We start from the raw sequence: 20,003 nt of genomic DNA, 5'->3' as shown, positions 1-20,003 counted from the left end.
ATTTATATCAATCAAATCTCTTTTGATGGTACTATTCAGGAATAGATCAAAGCTCATCCTGTACGAACATCCTTTTGTTTTTTTATCAGTTGATATTTCTGTTAAAATTTATGGTTTAAAATAACCAAACAAACAAACAAATTAATAAACTACCGGATAAGCAACTAGGAGGGTAAGGGAGTTAAACAAAGAAAGCTTGTTATCCTGGAGCTAGCTAGCCACGTACTGCTCAGTGGATCACGTTCTTTATCCTAGTTCTTAAATTAAAGGCATCTGTCAACAAGCTGCATTTACACAAAAACATGCAACGGCTTTCAGTGAGAGCATTCTTTTCTAAACAAGGGTTGTAGATGTGTTGAAGAAGGTGGAATCCTGTGACAATAAAAATAACTCGTTGTCAGTAGATTTCTGGGTGGAGAACTTTACGGAAGTAATATGAACCCGTTTTAACTGATACCAACCGACCTCTGTAAACTGAGATTTCGTGTATGTGCCTATTTAACATCAGAACCGAATTGATCTATTCAGTTGAGGTTCCCAAGGACAAGTGGACGAACTAAATGGATTCAAAACACATCTCTGCAGTAAGTAAAGCTAGACATCTTAGCTGTTAGATTTTAAAGAATCAAGCTTACAATTTGGGTTGATTATATTGGGATTTATGATCTTTTGGTGTTTCGCAGGACCTATTAAGGTTTTGCAAGGTGAAAAATCTATATATGGGATTTATCTCCTACAATTATATCTTTGCTGATTCTCAAGACCAAGGTATAATAGAAAGAGGAAAATTCAGAACCTTCCTATGGGGAATATCCTAACTTTTAATTCATAAACGATACCTTATAACAAGCCGAACTGAAGAGTCTCCCAAGCTTACTTGTCGTTTACTTGGCAGTTATCGATCGATTCGCAAAGCTTAGCCAATCAGGGATTGTTTTGTAATAATTTATAAATATCATCAATGAAGATTTTACTTCGATCGAATTCTTCATCGCGATCATTGACAAAACCGATAACCAACGAAGAATTTGTTTTTGTTCAAGCAGCGCCGCGATATTCCGTCTTTAAATTTGATTCATTAATTGACTTGTTTTGGAATTTCGCTTGGAATCAACTGGAAATTGACATTTTGTCCTTGGGAAGGAGAGTAGCAACTGCATAAGTTACGTACATAACTGCGATGGTCGTTCACTTATTCAAACAATACTTAGGATACATATTGGTGAATCTAGCCACAGGCTTTTAAATGGAAATTTTTACAGGCTGTCCTCACTGTTTGCACTGGAATGTTTTTTACTTTCTTTGCAATATACCAGTAGAAACACGATCTTGAGATAGGTTAATCAGTATTCCTTGGGATATGTTTATTTTTATTAGGATCGAAGGCAAACTCGCAAAACATTTCATGCTATGCAATATATCTCTTCGTTTTTACTTCCCGTTTTAAAGTCCTCTGCGCCAGCCAACGAGGCAGATCAAGTGAGTTAGTTATGCATACTCTTCTGATCGCCTACGTGATCAGTTTAGGTAAGTGCAAGTACATAACTCAATTGTTATGTATATACATATCAATAAGACTAGACTTTCCTTGGGGAAAATGTTGCGATCATTTGGTGATAGGTGTTTTGCCGCCACGGCTCCCGCGTTGTGGAATGCTTTACCTCTTGCGATACGAAAATCTAGATCACTGCAGCATTTTAAATCCTCACTAAAAACTTATCTTTTGAATTTAGCTTTTGATGCCTTAAACACCGAAAAGGTGTCTGTCAGCGGTCATTTACATGGAAATATATACCTTCTGAGTGAGCACGAGTCATGATTTTTACTTTATGGATTTTTAGGTGTATTTAGAAGAAGTCGTATTCTTAACAATAATTCGTGACACGTAGCTGTAGAGAATCTGCCGAAATCATTTTTATCATACCGACCCGGAGACCTTTATAAAATCATTTCATGTACGTGCCTAGTTAACATGGGAAAAGCCGACTTGACCTATTCATTTAAGGTTCCTGAGGACAAGTTCACGAACTAAATGGATTTAATACACATCTCTACAGTGACTAAAGCTGGACAGCTTAACTGTTAGTGTGTTGGTTATATCGGGAATTTTCGATTTTTTGGTGTGTTGCAGGACCTACTAAGGTTAAGGTTTTGAAAGTGAGAAAATATCATCTTTCTTCAAAAAAAAAAAAAAAAAAAAAAAAAAAAGAGAGAGTGAGAGAGAGAGAGAGAGACAGAGAGAGAGAGAGAGAGAGAGAGAGAGAGAGAGAGAGAGAGAGAGAGAGAGAGAGAGAGAGAGAGAGAGAGAGAGAGAGAGAGAGAGAGAGAGAGAGAGAGAGAGAGAGAGAGAGAGAGAGAGAGAGAGAGAGAGAGAGAGAGAGAGAGAGAGAGAGAGAGAGAAATTAAGGCACGTCTTAAACTCTGAGGTCGTGAAAACCTGTTGAGCTTCTTAACTAGCAACTGACGGATTTCCTCGCCGGATGATGACAGCCTTACCCCCCACTAGAGTTTGAATGCCATTTCTTTTGAGAGCAGTATCAGAAAAAAAAATAGGAAATATTTCTGCAGGTAAGCAGCTTTTACGTTGCCTATCTCGCTCTTGTTAATAAATGCATTTATTACAGTTCGTCGGAAGTCTTTGTCTCTTACACCTCTTAGAAAGAAAGAAGTCAGCCCTTCCTGTCCATTTTGCCCCCCTCCACCCTCCCCTTAGGAAGGCCTCATGCTAAGGTAACCCGTTGGGCAACTTTTTTGGGAAAGCAATTTAAAGCTTTCCGAACACGGCACGAAGTGCCGAGAGGAAACAATTCTAACAAAATTTCGCATGACATTTTTTCCTTTGACACATAAAACTAGTGCGCCCGTTTGTTATTAGCAAATGCATTTGTCAGTTAAAATTCCGACACGAGTAACAAAGATAGTCACTGAAACTTGTCACAGGAAATTTGCTCGAGCGGTCCATACATTCACGATCTACTCAGGCTGCGAACGCAGACGTATTTCCGGCTGTGTGGTTTTGTTGAATCACTTTACAACTGTCACTGAATAGATTCTGCACTAAACAAGTACACGTCCAACAGGAAGTGAATATTAGGGACTTTAAGATTAAGGCCTATGGTTTCCTTTGTAAATCGCAACCGTCGACCCGCAGCAGTTTACAGTTCGGAGTTCGCCGTATGTACATCAATCTGGGTTTAAGATTAAGGGTTACTTTCTACCTATACGCATGGCTTACTCTAGACTGTTCACAGCCCCCCTATTTTCCCGTGGGATTCTAGAGACCGGTACGCTTCGATGGAACTGCCGCCATCTTGGTTTGTAAAAGCGAGCGAGATCTGGGGAGAGTGTCTAAACTACCGAGGGGAAGGGAGTTTCCCCTCCCTCACTATACTAACAGCCACTCCCGCTCCCCTCGGTAGTTTAGACACTCTCCCCAGATCGCGCTCGCTTTTACAAACCAAGATGGCGGCGATTCCATCAAAGCGTACCGGTCTCGAGAATCCGACGGAAAAACAGGGGGACTGTGAACAGTCTGTAGGCTTACTCTTACGAAAGCAAGATGACGGCTGCGAGGAGGATATTATTCTGAGGTAGCTGTTGTTGTTTTAAATTTGATTATTGTTATCTTGTAACTGAATCAAACAAATCTCCAATTCATCGAGAAAACTCTTTAAAGGCAGGAAATTTGACGTTTAAACGTGGCTTGATAGTTTTAAAACCCGCGAAAAACTCTGCCGTAATTCACTTACTTCTAGACATTGTCCTTGACGATGAAACCTGAACCTCAAAAGGGACGGCAGGATCGGAGTCACGTGACTTTTAGAGTTTTGCAATTTGCGGGAAACTAGGAAAAGCATCAATCTTAAGGGGCCCTAGTCAGCCACACCTTTGTTTTTGTTTATATGCGAGAGTTTGGCTTTTATATTTTAATCGGAGCATGTCGAAATGAACGAAATCACTGTGAAACTACTGAAGATAATGAAACATACTTTCAGGAACACAACTTACAGTAAAGCACATAAGATTTCGCTTCACCACGCAATATCAATAATTTCGATGGCATCGAAAATGGCGGAGGCTGACTAGGGTCCTTTAATTGACTTGAAGTTTCACACTCGCCGTTGTATTTTTCTATTCTCAGGCTGTGGTCGTGTTTTTGTTGACGGCCTGTTTGGAGGTCAACCCTAAACGTCAGACCTCGTATTATCTTAGCTCCGTCTTCAGAGCAGAGGCTTTAAATTGCCCAAATGGAAATGCCCTTGGAGTACTTTGTACAGATTCTTCTGGAGATCGCCGATGTACATTAAAATGGGAAAGATTCACTAACACTGGTAAATACACGCACATGACTGGGTAACGCGACAAACTTGGGTGCTCGAACTTGAAGACGGTGCCTCCTTAGAAAGAGATATATTTGTACAGTTTATGACTATCAGGGAAAAGTAGATCTTACGAGGTTTATTGGGATCCTAAAAGGAAATAATTAATTGTCAGCCAATCACAGTGCCCAGTTAAGTAAAACCAAGCCACTGACTCCGCCTCTGAATTGAAAACCGCTCTAGTGTGCACGTGATATATAGTACCCCGTCCTGAGTTCATCTCAAAAGGATAAACGATTCGGAGAATGTAAATGTCCAACCTCCGTCTCTAAACGATTATGGTATAATAAAAGCCTTGGAAGACTTATGACTATGCGGGGGAAGTAGATCTTACGAGATTAAAAACCGCTCTACTGAGCACGTAATGTACATTTCCCCGTCCTGAGATCATCTCACAAGGATAAACGATTCGGAGAATACAATTGTCCAACCTCCGTCTCCAAAAGATTATGGTGTAATAGAAGCCTTGTAAGATGTTTTTAATAACAATTAAATACTATTTCATTAAGGATTTCAGATAATGAATTTCGAAGGAAGGCGGGGATCAAAGTGTATTCAATTTACTGACCCACGCAGCGGAATTCAGTACGCACTGAAAGCAACAAAAGAAAATCAAGATTGGAAACTTGTGTTTGAGGTAAGTCACGCTCATGAACAAAACCTCTGTTCCTTTCTACTTTACCGTTCAGTTCTAAAAAAGGAAAAATAAAAAAAATCAGACGTTTTTTTTAAACTCTTTTTAGCCTGGGTCTAGATTGACGGAGTCCTCCTAATTTAAGGGTTATCTTAAGGAATGTTTCTTAACAATAGTCTGTAGTCATTCCAGCAAAAGACTATTATTAAGGAACAATACGTTGAAAACATCTTAATTTAGGAGAGGAGGGTTTTGCGTATTTGGCCCTTGGGTTCTGTGGCTTGTGGGCGAAAGTGGCAGTAAACTGTGAGCCTTGGTCAATGTCACAGTGGGCAGTGTGAGCTCATTCAGTGTTCAACTTTTTCGGTTATTCAAATCAAATCTGGTTACTTTTGAAAAGTTTGGGGCATATTGGCTGTGACTACGAGTCACCACTAACAGCTAATGTGAAATGCCGGAATCTGCACCACTTGGTTGCATCTGATTTCACAAATTGAGCGCTCAGTTTTGGCTAATTCATGGATCAGTGACACAAAGCTCTTCCAGACCCTATTGGAAACTTTTGGCCAGACGTTCTCGTAAAATATAAAACCCCAGGGGGGGGGGGGGGGGGGGTGTCATCAGATTTCCAGACATCGAGAAGTGGGTGGAAAAACAGTTTTTTTAACCAACTTTTAAGTGTATGGAAGAAACAGTCTCTGGAGTGTGTAATTTATCTTCTCAAAACATAAAAAAAAAAAATTCCTTGGGAAATTCAGAGTAAAAGCTCACTAATTTTATGATAATTAAGATCACATTTCCAATTTTCTTCTCGATAATAAATTCCTTTTCTTTCTTTCCTTATGAATTATTAATGAATGGGAGGGATTAAATATTGACGGTTAAAATACCCTCAGTTATCGAATTCACGGTAATATATCGCCCTTGACGATGAAATTTTTATTCGTTTGATGGCTAACTAGTTTAACACTTCGGTCACTAGAAGTGTACCTAGAAGAGCACCGATTTTTTTCTACCGTTTCTAAGTACGTTTAATAACATTTCCTCTTGCATTCACAGCGACACCAATGCAGAAGTACAAGTGACCAGGCTTTCGTGTTCATGGCGAGGTTTGTTAGGGACAGCAAGAAACGACGATTCGTATACCAACCCACTCTTGTTAATGAAACTATGTGTATTGGAGTGACCCGTGACTGCAATGGAAGCTTATCTCTTATAGAGACAGATGATATTCGTTCAGAAAGATCTTGTAGATTTATAAGGCAGATTCATCAACCAGTCAATGGCCTTATGAATCCTTAATGATTTTTTGAATGCGAGATATTTTTTCATCACCTGGTGCTGACAAAGTAAAATCTCACAGCATCTGGGGCCCAGCTGTTTAAAAGCCGATTAATGCTTATCATCCGTGATTAAAAGTTAGAGAGATCTTTCATTTTGTTAATTGTTCAAAATGTTTTTAAAAGCTAATTTCAAGCTAATGGTCGTGAAAAGTATAGGTCAAAACTAAGGGATAAAATTCTTTTGGAAGCATCCTTACTCATTTATAATTAAACTTGAATCAAAGATTACGTTAACCCAGGATTAGCTTAATCGGGCATTGAAGAACTGGGCCCGGTTGAAAAACTAACTCTTGCAAAACTTCAATGAAACGCACGCAATCTTCAAGTTGCTAATGAATAAGAGAAAACAATTTACTAGTTTTACTATATACGACAGTCAATTGGCTTAGAATCATTTTAAGCTTACATGTTTGCTTTTTAGCTATTAATTATAATATTTTTTACAAAAATTGAATATATCCCAATATCCCAGCAAAGGTTACGAGAAAATACTGCTGTGACCGAAATTTGAATATTATTGACATAGGCAGCATGGATACATGTACCCTAAGCGCTTTCCGATCCGAAGCGTTGATTTAGTGTAAAGGTACTGATCGGTATGCTTATACTAAAAATAGTATTGTTGTGAAGCTAATGTCAGGGTGTATTTTCGACTTAATTTTAGAATACAGTTGTTATTTCCTTTCGGTAGTTTTGATAGATATTTCCCCGATTATTTCACATTTTCCTGTTGTTCAAAGATTAGAGTTAACAGTTGTGCTGTGGACAGGTTTGCCTACTTCATTTAACATTGGCTTGGACCTTATCGAAGATTGAAATCACGGCAAAACACTCAAGGATGTTATCACCCTGCCTACTTCATTTAACATTGGCTTGGACCTTATCGAAGATTGAAATCACGGCAAAACACTCAAGGATGTTATCACCCTGATTGGTTTCCCTTTCTTTCTATTTTCTTATTTTCTTAGAATAGTTGTGTTGTTGTTTCCTGTTAGTGTATTCTGGCAAAACCAGTTCTTATCTCTGGTTGGGACCATCTGGCCTTGGTTGAATTACGGTCGTAAACATGTTTACAGCACACTATAAGTAAGGCATGATTTGAGTGATACTCACCTCAAACAGAAGTATCCAATCTTGATTTTCTTTTGCTCCTTTTAGTGCGTCCTGAATTCCGCTGCGTGGGTCAGTAAATTGAATACACCGCCTTCCTTCGAAATTCATTATCTGAAATCTTTAATAAAATAGTATTTAATTGTTATTAAAAAACATCTTCCAACTAGGTTTCAATTACACCATCATCCTTTGGAGACGGAGGTTGGACAATTGTATTCTCCAAATCGTTTAATACCCTTGTGAGATGATCTCAGGACGGGGTACTATACATTACGTGCGCAGGTAACATTTACAGACTTCCAAGGATAAACCATGGATTCGGAGAATGTAATGGCCCAACCTCCGTCTCTCAACGATTATGGTATAATAGAGGCCTTGAAAGACTTATGACTATGCAGGAGAAGTAGATCTTACGAGATTCAAAACCGCTCTGGTGCGCACGTAATGCTTTTTCCAAACAAGTGTTCTACACTATTTCTCAAATAATACTGTGCTTAGCTTAGTCAACCTTTTAATTGGTTTTCTTTTAAACTCCGCGGTGACTACTCGAATTGACACCTTCTCGGTACATGCAATAGGTGAGATTAGGTTAATTTCATGCAGGGGAACCTTGACCACGTATCACGATTTTTCAATACGGTGACTTGTTTACCTATCGTCGTTGGCGCTATTCTGCTGAGTCATCGGGGTTAAAGTCCATTACAGTTTTCGCCTGAAACTATTACCGACTATCGCTGATCCGGCGAACATGAAGACATGCCATAAAATTTCGTCAATTTGAACTTTTCTTCCGTGACACTCATTGGGAGAATAATGTTTCTGTATCAAGCCGGAAATTATCCCACCTATTGCAGAAATACAAAACCGAAACTGCTGTGGGAAATTTCCACCTTTTACTGACTGACGGTTCGGTTCGTCTGGAACTGAAGACCAATTTTGTTCATTCGAATGCAATTTATTTAGCTCATTCTCCTCCTCTCTACCCTTTATCGAGTCTTCTGTTATTGGCATTCTGCTTTTTCACTATCAGATAAGGAACGAAATTGTTGCCGTATTGAGTGGCAATACTTTATTTACATAGGGCCATTTCCATCTCAGTCCAATAGCGCTTTAATGACTGAGAAAATCACTCAACTTCTACAAAAGATGATTCGCTTCAGTGCCTTGAAAATGGGTCAGCACATCATTTGCCTTCGTGGAAGACGTAGTATGAAATTGGTCTATATTGAATTGAAGTAACACTGTCAAAACAGCAGCGAATATGTTTGCCCCTTAACCAATCAGGAGTAAGTAATTGTTCCCTCGGTGAAAGGAGAATTAAGACAAAATACCCTCTGTTACAACAAATCAGTATTCAGTAATTTTGCAGTCTGTGTTACATTGTTATTTTTATTGTTGATAAGCAGTTGGCAGCATATACACTAAAAATATACAACCGCAGAAAGGATGAGGAACTTGTAAGGTTATTATTGTCATACAATTAAAAAAAGACTTCTATAAATGCTATTTAAAAAAAATGAATTTATTTGTGGAGCTCCGCCTTTAGGTTTGGCTAATACAGACATACATACATTATATTTCAGTTCAGCTACGCGTTATCGAAACAGTGCCGGACCCACCAGGCTAACTTCAGATTTCAAAAGCGAAAAAGGGAAAAAGCCCTAGAACAAAGACGCAGGTGACAAGTATGGTTTCTAATTATCGAAACTGGTTGCGTGAAAGGTCACAAATGCATTTAGGTCATATTGTTGTTCAGACTGCTTTAGATCTCAATATTATTATTATAGTCAGCGCCAATTTTCTCCCACATCATTAATGAATCATCGAGCATACAAAGCATGAGAATTGATCCTTTACCGAGGGATTAAAAGAAAATAAAAGAAGATAAATGCTTTTTATTTGCCCTCGGTAAAGGATTAACTTTCTTGTCCTGATAAACCTACACGCTGTCACGTTCCTATTGTCAACCAAAGTCGCAAGGAAAAAATTTAACATGAACTGATTTATTTACTACGGATTTAGTCATAGTTCCTTGAATGCGAAAACTATAAACAGTTTTCAACGATTTCCTCACCCTCACTTCTTCCTAACCAGTAATCAGACAATATAATTGCAAAATTAAATGATACTTAACTGTAAGTTGAAGTTTGGTTGGGATTCTATCTTGTCATTAGTCCGGAACGACGGAGTCACATGAGATGCGCATGCGCAGAACCGATCAGTATTGAACGTCAGAGTGGGACAGGAAACAGTACACTGAAGGAACGAAGGACAGGGTGGGCGGGATACGGGCATGTGACTCCTTCGTTCCGGACTGGTGACAAGATAGAATCCCAATCAAACTTCAGCTTACAGGTAAGTCTCATTTACTTTTGTAATTCTATCCTGTCAATCAGTCATCGTCACTACGGAGTCACATGAGATTTTAAAGTCCTGTGCAACGAACCCAAATAGAGAATAAATAGACACAACTGCCTTAATTTATTTGATACACAAGCAAACAAGTAAATGCCACAATGCCACATTTCACATCTCAAAGCCAAAAGTGTCATTTGCTTTAGACTACTGCTGTAAAACCATGTTACCAAAATTTGCAGTATTATCAATAGGCTTGTGATTAAATGTCGCAAAGGTTCCAGAATTGGACCATCCTGCAACTTTCATAATTTCCTCAACACTGAAACCTTTTGCTTTACATGAGGAAGCAGATGCAGCTCTGGCGCTGTGACTCGAGTAAATGGTAATGTCAAGACCCGCAGATTTCATAACTTGTTTGGTCCACCTAGAAACAGCGTTCTTTGATATGGATTTGTGGGGCTTGGTACAACTAATCAACAGCTGGGATTGTCCATTTCGCACATCCCTTGTCCTGCTGATATACTCCTTAAGGTGCTCAAATACGCAAAGTTTTTTGTCCTCCTTTAAGGCTTGCAGTTCAACTGGTTACAAATGCACCTCTGACTTAGATAATTTTAACTTCTGCATGACAGTTATTCTGTACTTGTCTTCAAATGCTTGAATATAGTTAATATCAAAAGAATAAATGGTCTGCCCGCGCTTGGCAGTGGTTGAAAACAGTAACATAGTAAACTTCAATGAAAGGTCCTTCAGTGACAGTTTACTAGCAAAATACAATGTCTTGAGAAAATTAAGAACAATGTTGACGTCCCAAGTACGACTGTACTTAGGAAGGGCTGGCCTCAGTTCATAAGTCCCTATTAAAAACAGCGACAGACTAAAGTGCGCTCCCCAAATTTGCTGCCATCACCCAGGATAATAGTTGACGATAATGCTGTATTGACTGCACTATAACCTAAACCGGAACGAAAAAGTGATACCAAAAACTCAACACCCTGGGTGACACCAGGCCAAAAAACATCAACTGCATTCTCCGTACAATAACTTAGCCGTTTCTTTAGATACGTTTGATATTGCTTAGTAGTCCCAGTTCTCCATGAAGCCATGAGAACTTCCTGAGCGCTAGGTGATAGTCCACAGTTATCTAAGCTGCCCCTGATAAAAGGCACACCGTTAGTGTGAGCTTGTTCCACAATGGATGAACCTCCTTGGGCCGGCTTGGAAGACTGAGAAGATCCTTCCTTGCTTTTAAGATAACTCTTTCCTTCACTAACATTTGAATTGCTTTTGGATACCATCCCTGAGTGCGCCAGTCTGGGAGAATGTAAACACCCATGGCTTCTTCTGCAACTATCTTGCTTAAGATAGCTGGAATTACACTAAAGGGTGGAAAAGCATAGAACATTAGCTTAGAACAATCCAGGGTAAAAGCGTCAATAGCCAAAGCAGATGGATCTGGTTTGTAAGACACATATTTTGTGAACTGATTATTGACACGTGATGCAAACAAGTCAATTTCTGGCGTAAAGCCTAACTGGTTTAGGGCATCTTGGAGAGATGATTGAGATAACATCCATTTTCCTCCCTTTTGATTGCGCCTAGACTCAAAGTCTGCAACAAGGTTATCTTTTCCGGGTATGTGTGCTACACTTAACCCGATGTTTCTTTCAATGCACCATTCCCAATTTTTCTTGGCCATAGAATTGCAGGAATGAGAATGGCTAGTCCCCATATGGTTGATGACACTTACAGCGGGTGAGTCATCAGTCATAATTCGGATGTGAGTTTGTGATTTATCGTTAGCAAAGGTTTTCAAAGCCAGTTGAATGGCATACATTTCAAAATAGTCGAGGTAATGCAAAGATTCTTCATATGTCCAATTCCCCCCCACCCCCTCTGTGGGGATGCTATCCATTATAGCACCCCAGCCTAGAAGAGAAGCATCTGTAGTTACTGTATGCTGGGGCCTGTCATATGATACAACATTATATGTATTTTCTACATTAATTCTTGACAGAAGTTCAGGCTTCAGGTGTTTTCATCGTTTATTGCGACAATACTGTTTCGTATGGTTCGAAGTTATCGGACCACACTCATCAGGCAATTTTTAACGACTGACTTTTCAAATAACAGGCTGGTAGTAAAATATGGGTGGTTACTATAGAGATGCGTTATATTTAGTAGAGTGTCTAGGTAACAGATGCATCGTGCCTTAGTTGCGTTACTCTAAAGTTCTGCAGTACATATCTCTTTCTGTGGCGGCACGAACGTTTCGGCTGTTCAGGCTACATAGCTCTTTTTTACAGATGATTATGAATTTTTCAAAAAGACAAAGATTACATTTTTTTGTTAGCGTTGCTATACGGTTTACATTTCTTTAAAATCTTCCATTTAATCTGGAAAGGTTTATTGCTGTCTTGCAAAGTCCAAACATGTTTTGACAGTTCTGTCTCGTTTCTTCTGTTCGGGCGTCGAAAGACTCCCACCAAGACTCCCCATGGATCAAGAAGAACACAAACGACATGTTCGATGTCACCATGGGCTCATACGACGGAGCGGAAACGTGTGAGTTGATTGGAAACTACATGCTAGCCTTGATAGCACCCAAATTTAAGAATGAAGTTGGCCTGTACCGTGACGATGGTCTCGCAATTTGCAAAGCCACCCCGAAAGAAATTGAAAAGACCAAGCAAGAAGTCAACCAAGTGTTCAAATCGGAGGGCCTTAAGATCACAATCGAGGCAAATAAGAAGATCGTCAACTTTCTTGATGTGACCTTCAACATCACAGACGGCAGCTACAAGCCATACATGAAACCTAATAACAAGCTGTCGTACGTCCATCAACAGAGCAATCACCCCCCAGCAGTGCTGAAAAACATACCCCTCAATATTAACAAAAGGTTAACTGCCATCTCATCCAGCGAGGAAATATTTGACGAATCCATTGCCCCTTACCAGAAAGCTCTCACAGAAAGTGGATATAACTATAAGCTAACATACAACCCACCACAAGAACAGGCCCGGAAAAAAACAAAAGAAAAAGAACAAGAAACATCACATGGTACAATCCACCTTTCAATTCAAACATCAAAACTAACCTTGGAATAAAATTCCTGCACATCGTCGACAGATGCTTTCCAAAACACCACCCACTCCACAAGATTTTCAACAGACACACAATTAAATTGAGCTACTCATGCATGCCAAACATGAAATCTATCATCTCATCGCACAACAAGCACGTCCTTTCGAATGTAAACTCACCAACGCCAGAACCTGACACCTGCAATTGCAGAAGAAAACCGGACTGTCCACTCGAAGGAAAATGCCTCCAAACAAACGTCATCTACCAAGGCACTTTAACCACTGAGACAACAACTGAAACTTATGTCGGACTGGCAACAAATTTTAAGGAACGTTACAGAAACCACCAGACATCCTTTCGACGCCCGAACAGAAGAAACGAGACAGAACTGTCAAAACATGTTTGGACTTTGCAAGACAGCAATAAACCTTTCCAGATTAAATGGAAGATTTTAAAGAAATGTAAACCGTATAGCAACGCTAACAAAAAATGTAATCTTTGTCTTTTTGAAAAATTCATAATCATCTGTAAAAAAGAGCTATGTAGCCTGAACAGCCGAAACGAGCTAGCGAGTTCGTGCCGCCACAGAAAGAGATATGTACTGCAGAACTTTAGAGTAACGCAACTAAGGCACGATGCATCTGTTACCTAGACACTCTACTGAATATAACGCATCTCTATAGTAACCACCCATATTTTACTACCAGCCTGTTATTTGAAAAGTCAGTCGTTAAAAATTGCCTGATGAGTGTGGTCCGATAACTTCGAACCATACGAAACAGTATTGTCGCAATATACGATGAAAACACCTGAAGCCTGAACTTCTGTCAAGAATTATACATTGCTCTTCAATCAAACGAATTGAGCGCTCTACGAAACACATTCTACCCAGAATACAAGTATTTTCTACATTAGCTATATCCATCAGTTCAATTCTTTTGATGCCTTCGTTGATAAAAACATATGTGCGTCAAAATTACCTCTACTGGTTTTAAGGGGCCTGGGATTTGTTACTTTCCAAATTCCTATGGTATGATGGGCCATGCATAGCCCCAGGAAAGCTGGACACTATTTGCCCAATCACTTTTGCCACTTGTCGAAGGGCTATTTTAGGGGACCCAAGCAATTGTGTGCAAGACTTCTTATGAATTGACTGCTCTCTCCTTTGTCAACATTACATTTAAGGTCAATGAGTTCATGACAAAACCAAAAACAACTATCTTTTGAGTAGGTACCAAAACTGATTTTATAGGGTGCACTATAAAACCCAATTTTTCAAGTAGCAAGATAGTTTCAATCACATTCCTGATACAATCTTCATACGTTTGACCTTGCAAATAAAGATCATCCAAATGGGCAACAGATATATGGCCCTTCGTATGCAAATGTGTAAGGACTGGCTACAGTATTTTGGTAAATTTTCTGGGAGCACAAGATAAGTCATTGGGAAGACATGTAAATTGGTAGATCTGTTCCTTCCATTTGAAAGATACCAGCTTGCGATCTAATGCTTTTATGGGGGCTGAATAGCATGCATCTTAAGGTCAATACTAGCCATGAAACAGTTAGGAACTAACAACTTAGTGGTGGTATATAAGGAGTGCATTTTGAAATGGTGGTTAACAACCAACCTGCTAAATTTCTTTAGATTCAATGTAAGCCTGTATGATCCATCCCTTTTAGGCGTTACAAAAATACAAGAAAGTATATGCTGTGGGTTGTATTCTACCGCTTCAATGACAAGTTTATTTATCTCTTGCTTTATTCTGTTAAACGACTCATGGTCATCAAATTTCTGTGATGGTAGCCAGTGTTGAACTGGTGTTTCAGTACATTCAATGCTCACACCTGACACATCAGACAAAATCTCCTTATCATTAGTTATTTCAGTCCAGGCTGCAAATTTGGTTAGCTCTGAAATTGGAGCATGGGGTCTGCTAGTTTCTTTAACATCTTTTAGCTGCTTAGCTATATCATCACCAAAAAGATATTGGCTATTTTCCGGCACTTCAATAGCGCAGATTGGTTTGTATTCTGGCTTGAGAGCGAGCTGTATCTGGTCCCGTCTCAGCTGTGCTAATTGTGTATTTAAGTGACCCAACATTGCTAGGCTATCAACGGATTTTGATCAGTATTATTCTGAGTATTATTGGCCAGCCAGTCTGTGGTTTGCAAGTTTATGGTGGCCACTTTGCGTACCAGCTGCTGAAAATTGGTCAATTTTCAGTCAGCTTTCTTCTACGTGGCAGTCAGTTGTCCCCATATTTGAGGGTTCACCCGTATGGGCTTAAGCTCAGGACAATTTGTGTGTCGCTTATGCTTTGCCACAATTTCTTTGCCATTTTATCAGGACTGAGTTTCTTTCCCCAACGTTTCGTAAGGAGTTCAGCTACATCTGGGTCAATACCATCGCCGGTCCCGTCTTCCTCCTCGTAAGAGTCAACGAGGCTTTTTAACAGCGTGGCGGGCTTTTTCCCGCCATTATGGTCGGTGACCGGCGGGAATGAGTTTTTTCGCTCGGTGAGCTTTTGTACCGATGAATCATAATCCAAATGATCATCAGTCCTCAAATCGTTTACGAGGTGGATAACAATCTTCAGATTGGGACAGTTCATCAAACGAGTCGGGCGATTTTCGTTTCGGCGGTCGTTTCGCCGGTGGCGAATTTTCTGAAGCTGCAGAGCTTTACTGCCCAGAACTGCACATCCTTTCCAAAAGGCTTGACTTTTTTTCCAATCCACCGCTTTCCGCACGTAATCCGACAGTAATGGAAGGATTCTCGTCGGTTTGTAGTTGTGCAGTTCCCTCGTCGTTCAAGTGGATTGAACGGGAGCCACTGTTCTCTGCCATCCTTGAGAAATGCTTAAGATTTCGAACAAGATGAAAGAATATTGTACGTACCTCGTGTCAAGACGCTTCATGAGTTCAAAGTAAGAAGCAGCCCAAAGTGAAGAGATTCTCAAAACTTCCGTAAAGAGACGTATGACACTGACCAGCAACGCGAAGCACTGATCGGCTCTGCGCATGCGCATCTCACGTGACTCCGCAGTGACGATGACTGATTGACAGGATAGAATCCTCGATTAGTTGTTTAATATTTGGCTAGAGCCCGCAGCATCAAAAAAAGCTGCTTCTCTTATAAAATTGGCGCGAAAACATGAGTACAAACATGACATATTAGAAAATATACTTTCCTGACCGTGAAATCAGCCTTCCTCTTTTTTAGATTATTTGTTCTACGTTTTTTTTTTTGCTGATCAGATCTTCACTACAGGATTCGATACTTTTAATTTGTTGCGGTGGTCCTTGCACACACAGTTAATTATTGTTTTTTTACTGAATTTATTCCCCGCATAAATTGTATTTCGCATAATTATGCCATTCCGCAAACTTTACCCTCACCGTGTGGCCATGGCTTTGGATTCAATTTGACAGCAATTTTGTTAAGCGAAACCAGAGGTTAACGAGGGTTTATCTGAATAACTTAACGACAGTCATTGTGAGAAAACTTTTCGCGGCTTGTTGCATAAGGTACGCGATTTGGCCTGGGCTTGAAACTATATCCAAGCAAAAGCTTGCGCATGCTTAATAAAGACATGACGCGTCTCCTCGCAAGACGTTTCTTTGATTTCTCTCTGAGGATGGATCCTGCTAGCAGGTCTGGCTTAGCCTTCCCACACGTGTTATACGTGTAATCTTTGAAGCCTGTCATTTTGTTTGCCGTTCATCTTCTCAACATTCCACCTGATGACTGAACCGATTTTGACATCCTTCGATTTAAGGTACTATATCAATAATGAGTGCAGTTATTTCTTGTGTCTTCATACTTGCTTACATGTATACCGTGGTACAGAACACGTACGGCGCTTCCACTATCGAGCGAAGTCGAAAATAGAACGTTCAGTCCGGTGAGGTTGTATTATCTAACACTGATAGATCATATCTCAGTGAACTATCGTTGGGCGATTCATTTGATCTTATTTGATTTCTTTCGACTGAGTTTAGAAACCAGACAGAGCATGGTGCAAGTCAAATACCGTTAGATTGTTTTCGTTTGTGTTTTAGATACCTTGGGTTTAACAGTAGAATCCCGTGAAGGCGCACTCTATCGAATTGGCGAATGGAAATGTTTTGATGTTGTAGTATTGGCTCCATTCAGTATCTATTTGTTTACGCTATACGTTGTTATCCTTGGCCGGAGGATTCCTGTATTGGAATTATATAACATCGAGAAGGAAAGCACCAGTAAATATTTATCACTACTGAAGCTCTTATCGTTAACAAATCTGTTGTCTTATGAACCAAGTTTAATGGCCTGGCTCTCACGGGCCTCCTGTAGTTCAGTGGAGCATTCGAACTAGTATAAATCGGAATGTCAGAGGTTCCACTCTTGTTGGGAGCCACTCTGATTTTCTCGACTGTGTCACCAACTGAAAAAAATTCATCCATGATTTATTCACCAGGATAAAAACATAGCATCACATTTATTAAACAAATTTGTTGTGGTATACTGTAGGAAAGTATATATGTAGGCCTGTGTTGTCTGATTGAATCAAAAAAGTGCCGTACGGAATGCTGAGTACTACATTGCGTGACATGACGTGCGCGTCACTTTTGTTCTCGAGCCGAGATAAAGAAGGATAAAGAAAATGCTCCTCAAAAACTATCTTTGCAGCTTTCAGCTAAGAAACTGATGTAAAAACACTTCCGGGCTAACACATGTCGATTACGGGAAAAAAAAACAAAAACAAAAAAAAAAAACGGAAGTTGAATGATATTAAAGGACCCAAATCTTTTTCGGTAAAATGCCATCTAAAATCTCTAAAATTAGATAGTGAAGAGGAATCTCATTACATCGTCGCAAGTTGAGCGATTGGAAGTCTGTAAATGTTACTGTAGCATTTTCCAATATAAGTGTATCAATTTTAGCTATTTTTTAGTTTTGTGCTATCCCTTTACAATTCTTGTTATCCAAATAGTTCTGTTTATTCCCCACCAGCCGAAGTTTCCTAGTTAAAAATCAAAGAGTGCTGAGAGCAAGCTCATTCTTGTAATGTACAATTTTCATTGTGCCTGTTATTGCTGGTCATCTGAACCAAAGAGGAAAGAAAAGACTGATTTTGATAATGTTGTAATGGGGTAATGGTATTGTTTTATGAATGAGGATTATAATAGTGTGAGTTTACTATATTGAAGTAACAAAGTACAGGGGTAGGGGTGGGAAGGTTAATGGGCATGCTCTGCGGGATTAAATTGGAATTTTCAGAAAGTCACAAATTGTATTTTCGGGTAATGGGATACCTTGCTCAATATTTATACCATTATAGTGCATTTCATAGTAATTATGTGGGAGTAACTGCCCGTTCAGAGCCTATTTTTTGGCCCATCTCCCTGCTTTGAAGACCAACCTTTTTTACATGCCCCTCCCCCAATTTCAGGAGCATTGCCATGCATCATTCTTGTTAGTGCATATACACTGCATTTAGTTCCAATCCCGTTAAAAAAAATTTTCTTCCCTAATCGAAATGTTAATACCCTGAAGAAAGGGCTGAGCACTCTTTTTAGAACAATAGGTACTAATTTAAGTGTCAACGAAAATGAACTGAAACACTAATTTTTATTGTAAAATATTATTGTAGTGATTGTTTACAAAAATAAGTTGCTTGCTCCTAAAATAAGGTTTCAATTTTCTCAATAAAGCTTTGAAACCCTCATACCTAGGCAAGCATACTTTTCAAGCATCTATTTTAACAAGACCAATTAATTAATAAGCTAGTGAACTTTGATGTTAAGTTATTTGAAGTGTCGATCATAAGGCTTCCTTACTTAATAATAATATATGACTCCTTAGAACAATTGAAGGGGTGCCTGGAAAAAAGCCCTAAGTGACTTCTGATCAGTTGCTAGATTCTCCTTCCAAATTTCCTTGTATTCACTTGTGGAACAAAAGGAGAATTTGATCCTTCATCAAAAAGTCACTTAGGGCCTTATTCCACACACCCCTTCAATTTGTGTTTCCTGAACTGAGCAAAACTTTGATTGATTTAATATTCATAGCAAGTGTACGACTTTTGCAGAACTAACTCAACAATAATATTAAATGTCACAACACAATATGACTTGCTAATGTAACAGCTTACTAGCCCTTGAAGTCTAAAATGTCAGATTTTAACTTAATGTAATCATGGCCATTTAAAGAATAAACAGGCAATGGTATGTGTGTAAGCAGCATATTTGGTGTTACTGAAACAATCCCAGATGCTTGGGGCCGTACTTCATATGGCTTCACCAAGTTGTGAAACCCAACCGTTAATGAGTATCAGCAAGGTCAATCGATGTTACAATTTTGTCCTCCATGATAAATTGGAAAGATAAGAAGCTGACATTAAGAAGGGTTTCTTCCATGATGTTCGCAGATAAATTGGCAATGCTTTTGTCTACGTTGAATCCTGGGGCACTAGCGATTTCTTGAAATAAATCGCTTTGAACAGCATGGCGACAGAAGAATCTTCCCATATTTTCACCCTTTTCGTCATAGAAAGTGTACGACTTTTGAAAAACGAACTCAACAAGAATAATATTAACAAGAATAATATTAAATACCACAACAAAAAATGACCTGTTAATGTAATGCTTGGGGCCGTACTTCATATGGCTTTAGCAAGTTGTGAAACCCAACCATTAATGAGTATCACCAAGGTCAATCGATGTTACAATTTTGTCGTCCATGATAACTTGGAAAGATAAGAAGCTGACATTAAGAAGGGTTTCTTCCATGGTGTTCACAGATAAATTGTCCATGTTTTTGTCTTGTTGAATCCTGGGGCACTAGCGATTGCTTGAAATAAATCGCTTTGAACAGCATGGCGACAGAAGAATCTTCCCATATTTTCACCCTTTTCGTCATTTTTCATGATGTTGGCCGTCGTAGTTGATACCAATTCACATTTTTTGCTCTTCAAGTTACAGTTGGGACACTTGATGATAGCTGTATCAGGAGCATCAGGAATTTTGGATTTGCAATTTATGCAAATGTATGTCTTCTTTACCTCGACAGCCAATATAGTGCCGGTGATGTTCTTCTTGGCC

The 20,003-nt window shown here is 39.3% G+C and overlaps 5 protein-coding genes and 1 pseudogene across 5 annotated transcripts in view; 4 read left to right on the top strand and 2 right to left on the bottom strand.

Moving 5' to 3' along the window:
- The window catches only part of LOC146490100 (uncharacterized), a 176,316-nt gene that overhangs the window by 37,502 nt on the left and 118,811 nt on the right, over nt 1-20,003 (top strand). The gene's annotated exons all lie outside the window — the stretch shown is intronic.
- The window catches only part of LOC146490102 (uncharacterized), a 179,016-nt gene that overhangs the window by 64,625 nt on the left and 94,388 nt on the right, over nt 1-20,003 (top strand). The window lies entirely within an intron of this gene.
- On the top strand, nt 521-7,196 carry LOC146490111 (uncharacterized). The gene is made up of 4 exons (XM_085126603.1): nt 521-584; nt 4,142-4,331; nt 4,889-5,016; nt 6,073-7,196. Exons 1-4 carry the CDS (start codon nt 561-563, stop codon nt 6,313-6,315), a joined length of 585 nt encoding a protein of 194 aa, XP_084982729.1. The 5' UTR covers nt 521-560; the 3' UTR covers nt 6,316-7,196.
- On the bottom strand, nt 10,032-10,969 carry LOC146490110 (uncharacterized; annotated as a pseudogene).
- Nucleotides 10,900-11,664, bottom strand: LOC146490109 (uncharacterized). The gene has a single exon (XM_085107970.1). It carries the CDS (start codon nt 11,662-11,664, stop codon nt 10,972-10,974), a length of 693 nt encoding a protein of 230 aa, XP_084964096.1. The 3' UTR covers nt 10,900-10,971.
- LOC146490106 (uncharacterized) overlaps nt 16,521-20,003 on the top strand; it is a 24,019-nt gene continuing 20,536 nt past the window's right edge. The window contains exon 1 of the mRNA XM_085104163.1: nt 16,521-16,696. The gene's annotated coding sequence lies outside the window, so the exon portion shown is untranslated. The remainder of the gene's footprint in view (nt 16,697-20,003) is intronic.

The sequence above is a fragment of the Pavona decussata genome, unplaced genomic scaffold (genome assembly GCF_977016875.1).
Source record: "Pavona decussata unplaced genomic scaffold, jaPavDecu1.1 SCAFFOLD_1, whole genome shotgun sequence".
NCBI lineage: Eukaryota > Metazoa > Cnidaria > Anthozoa > Scleractinia > Agariciidae > Pavona > Pavona decussata.
The sequence above is the reverse complement of the archived record's forward strand: the minus strand, read 5'-3'. Positions and strand labels throughout refer to the sequence as shown.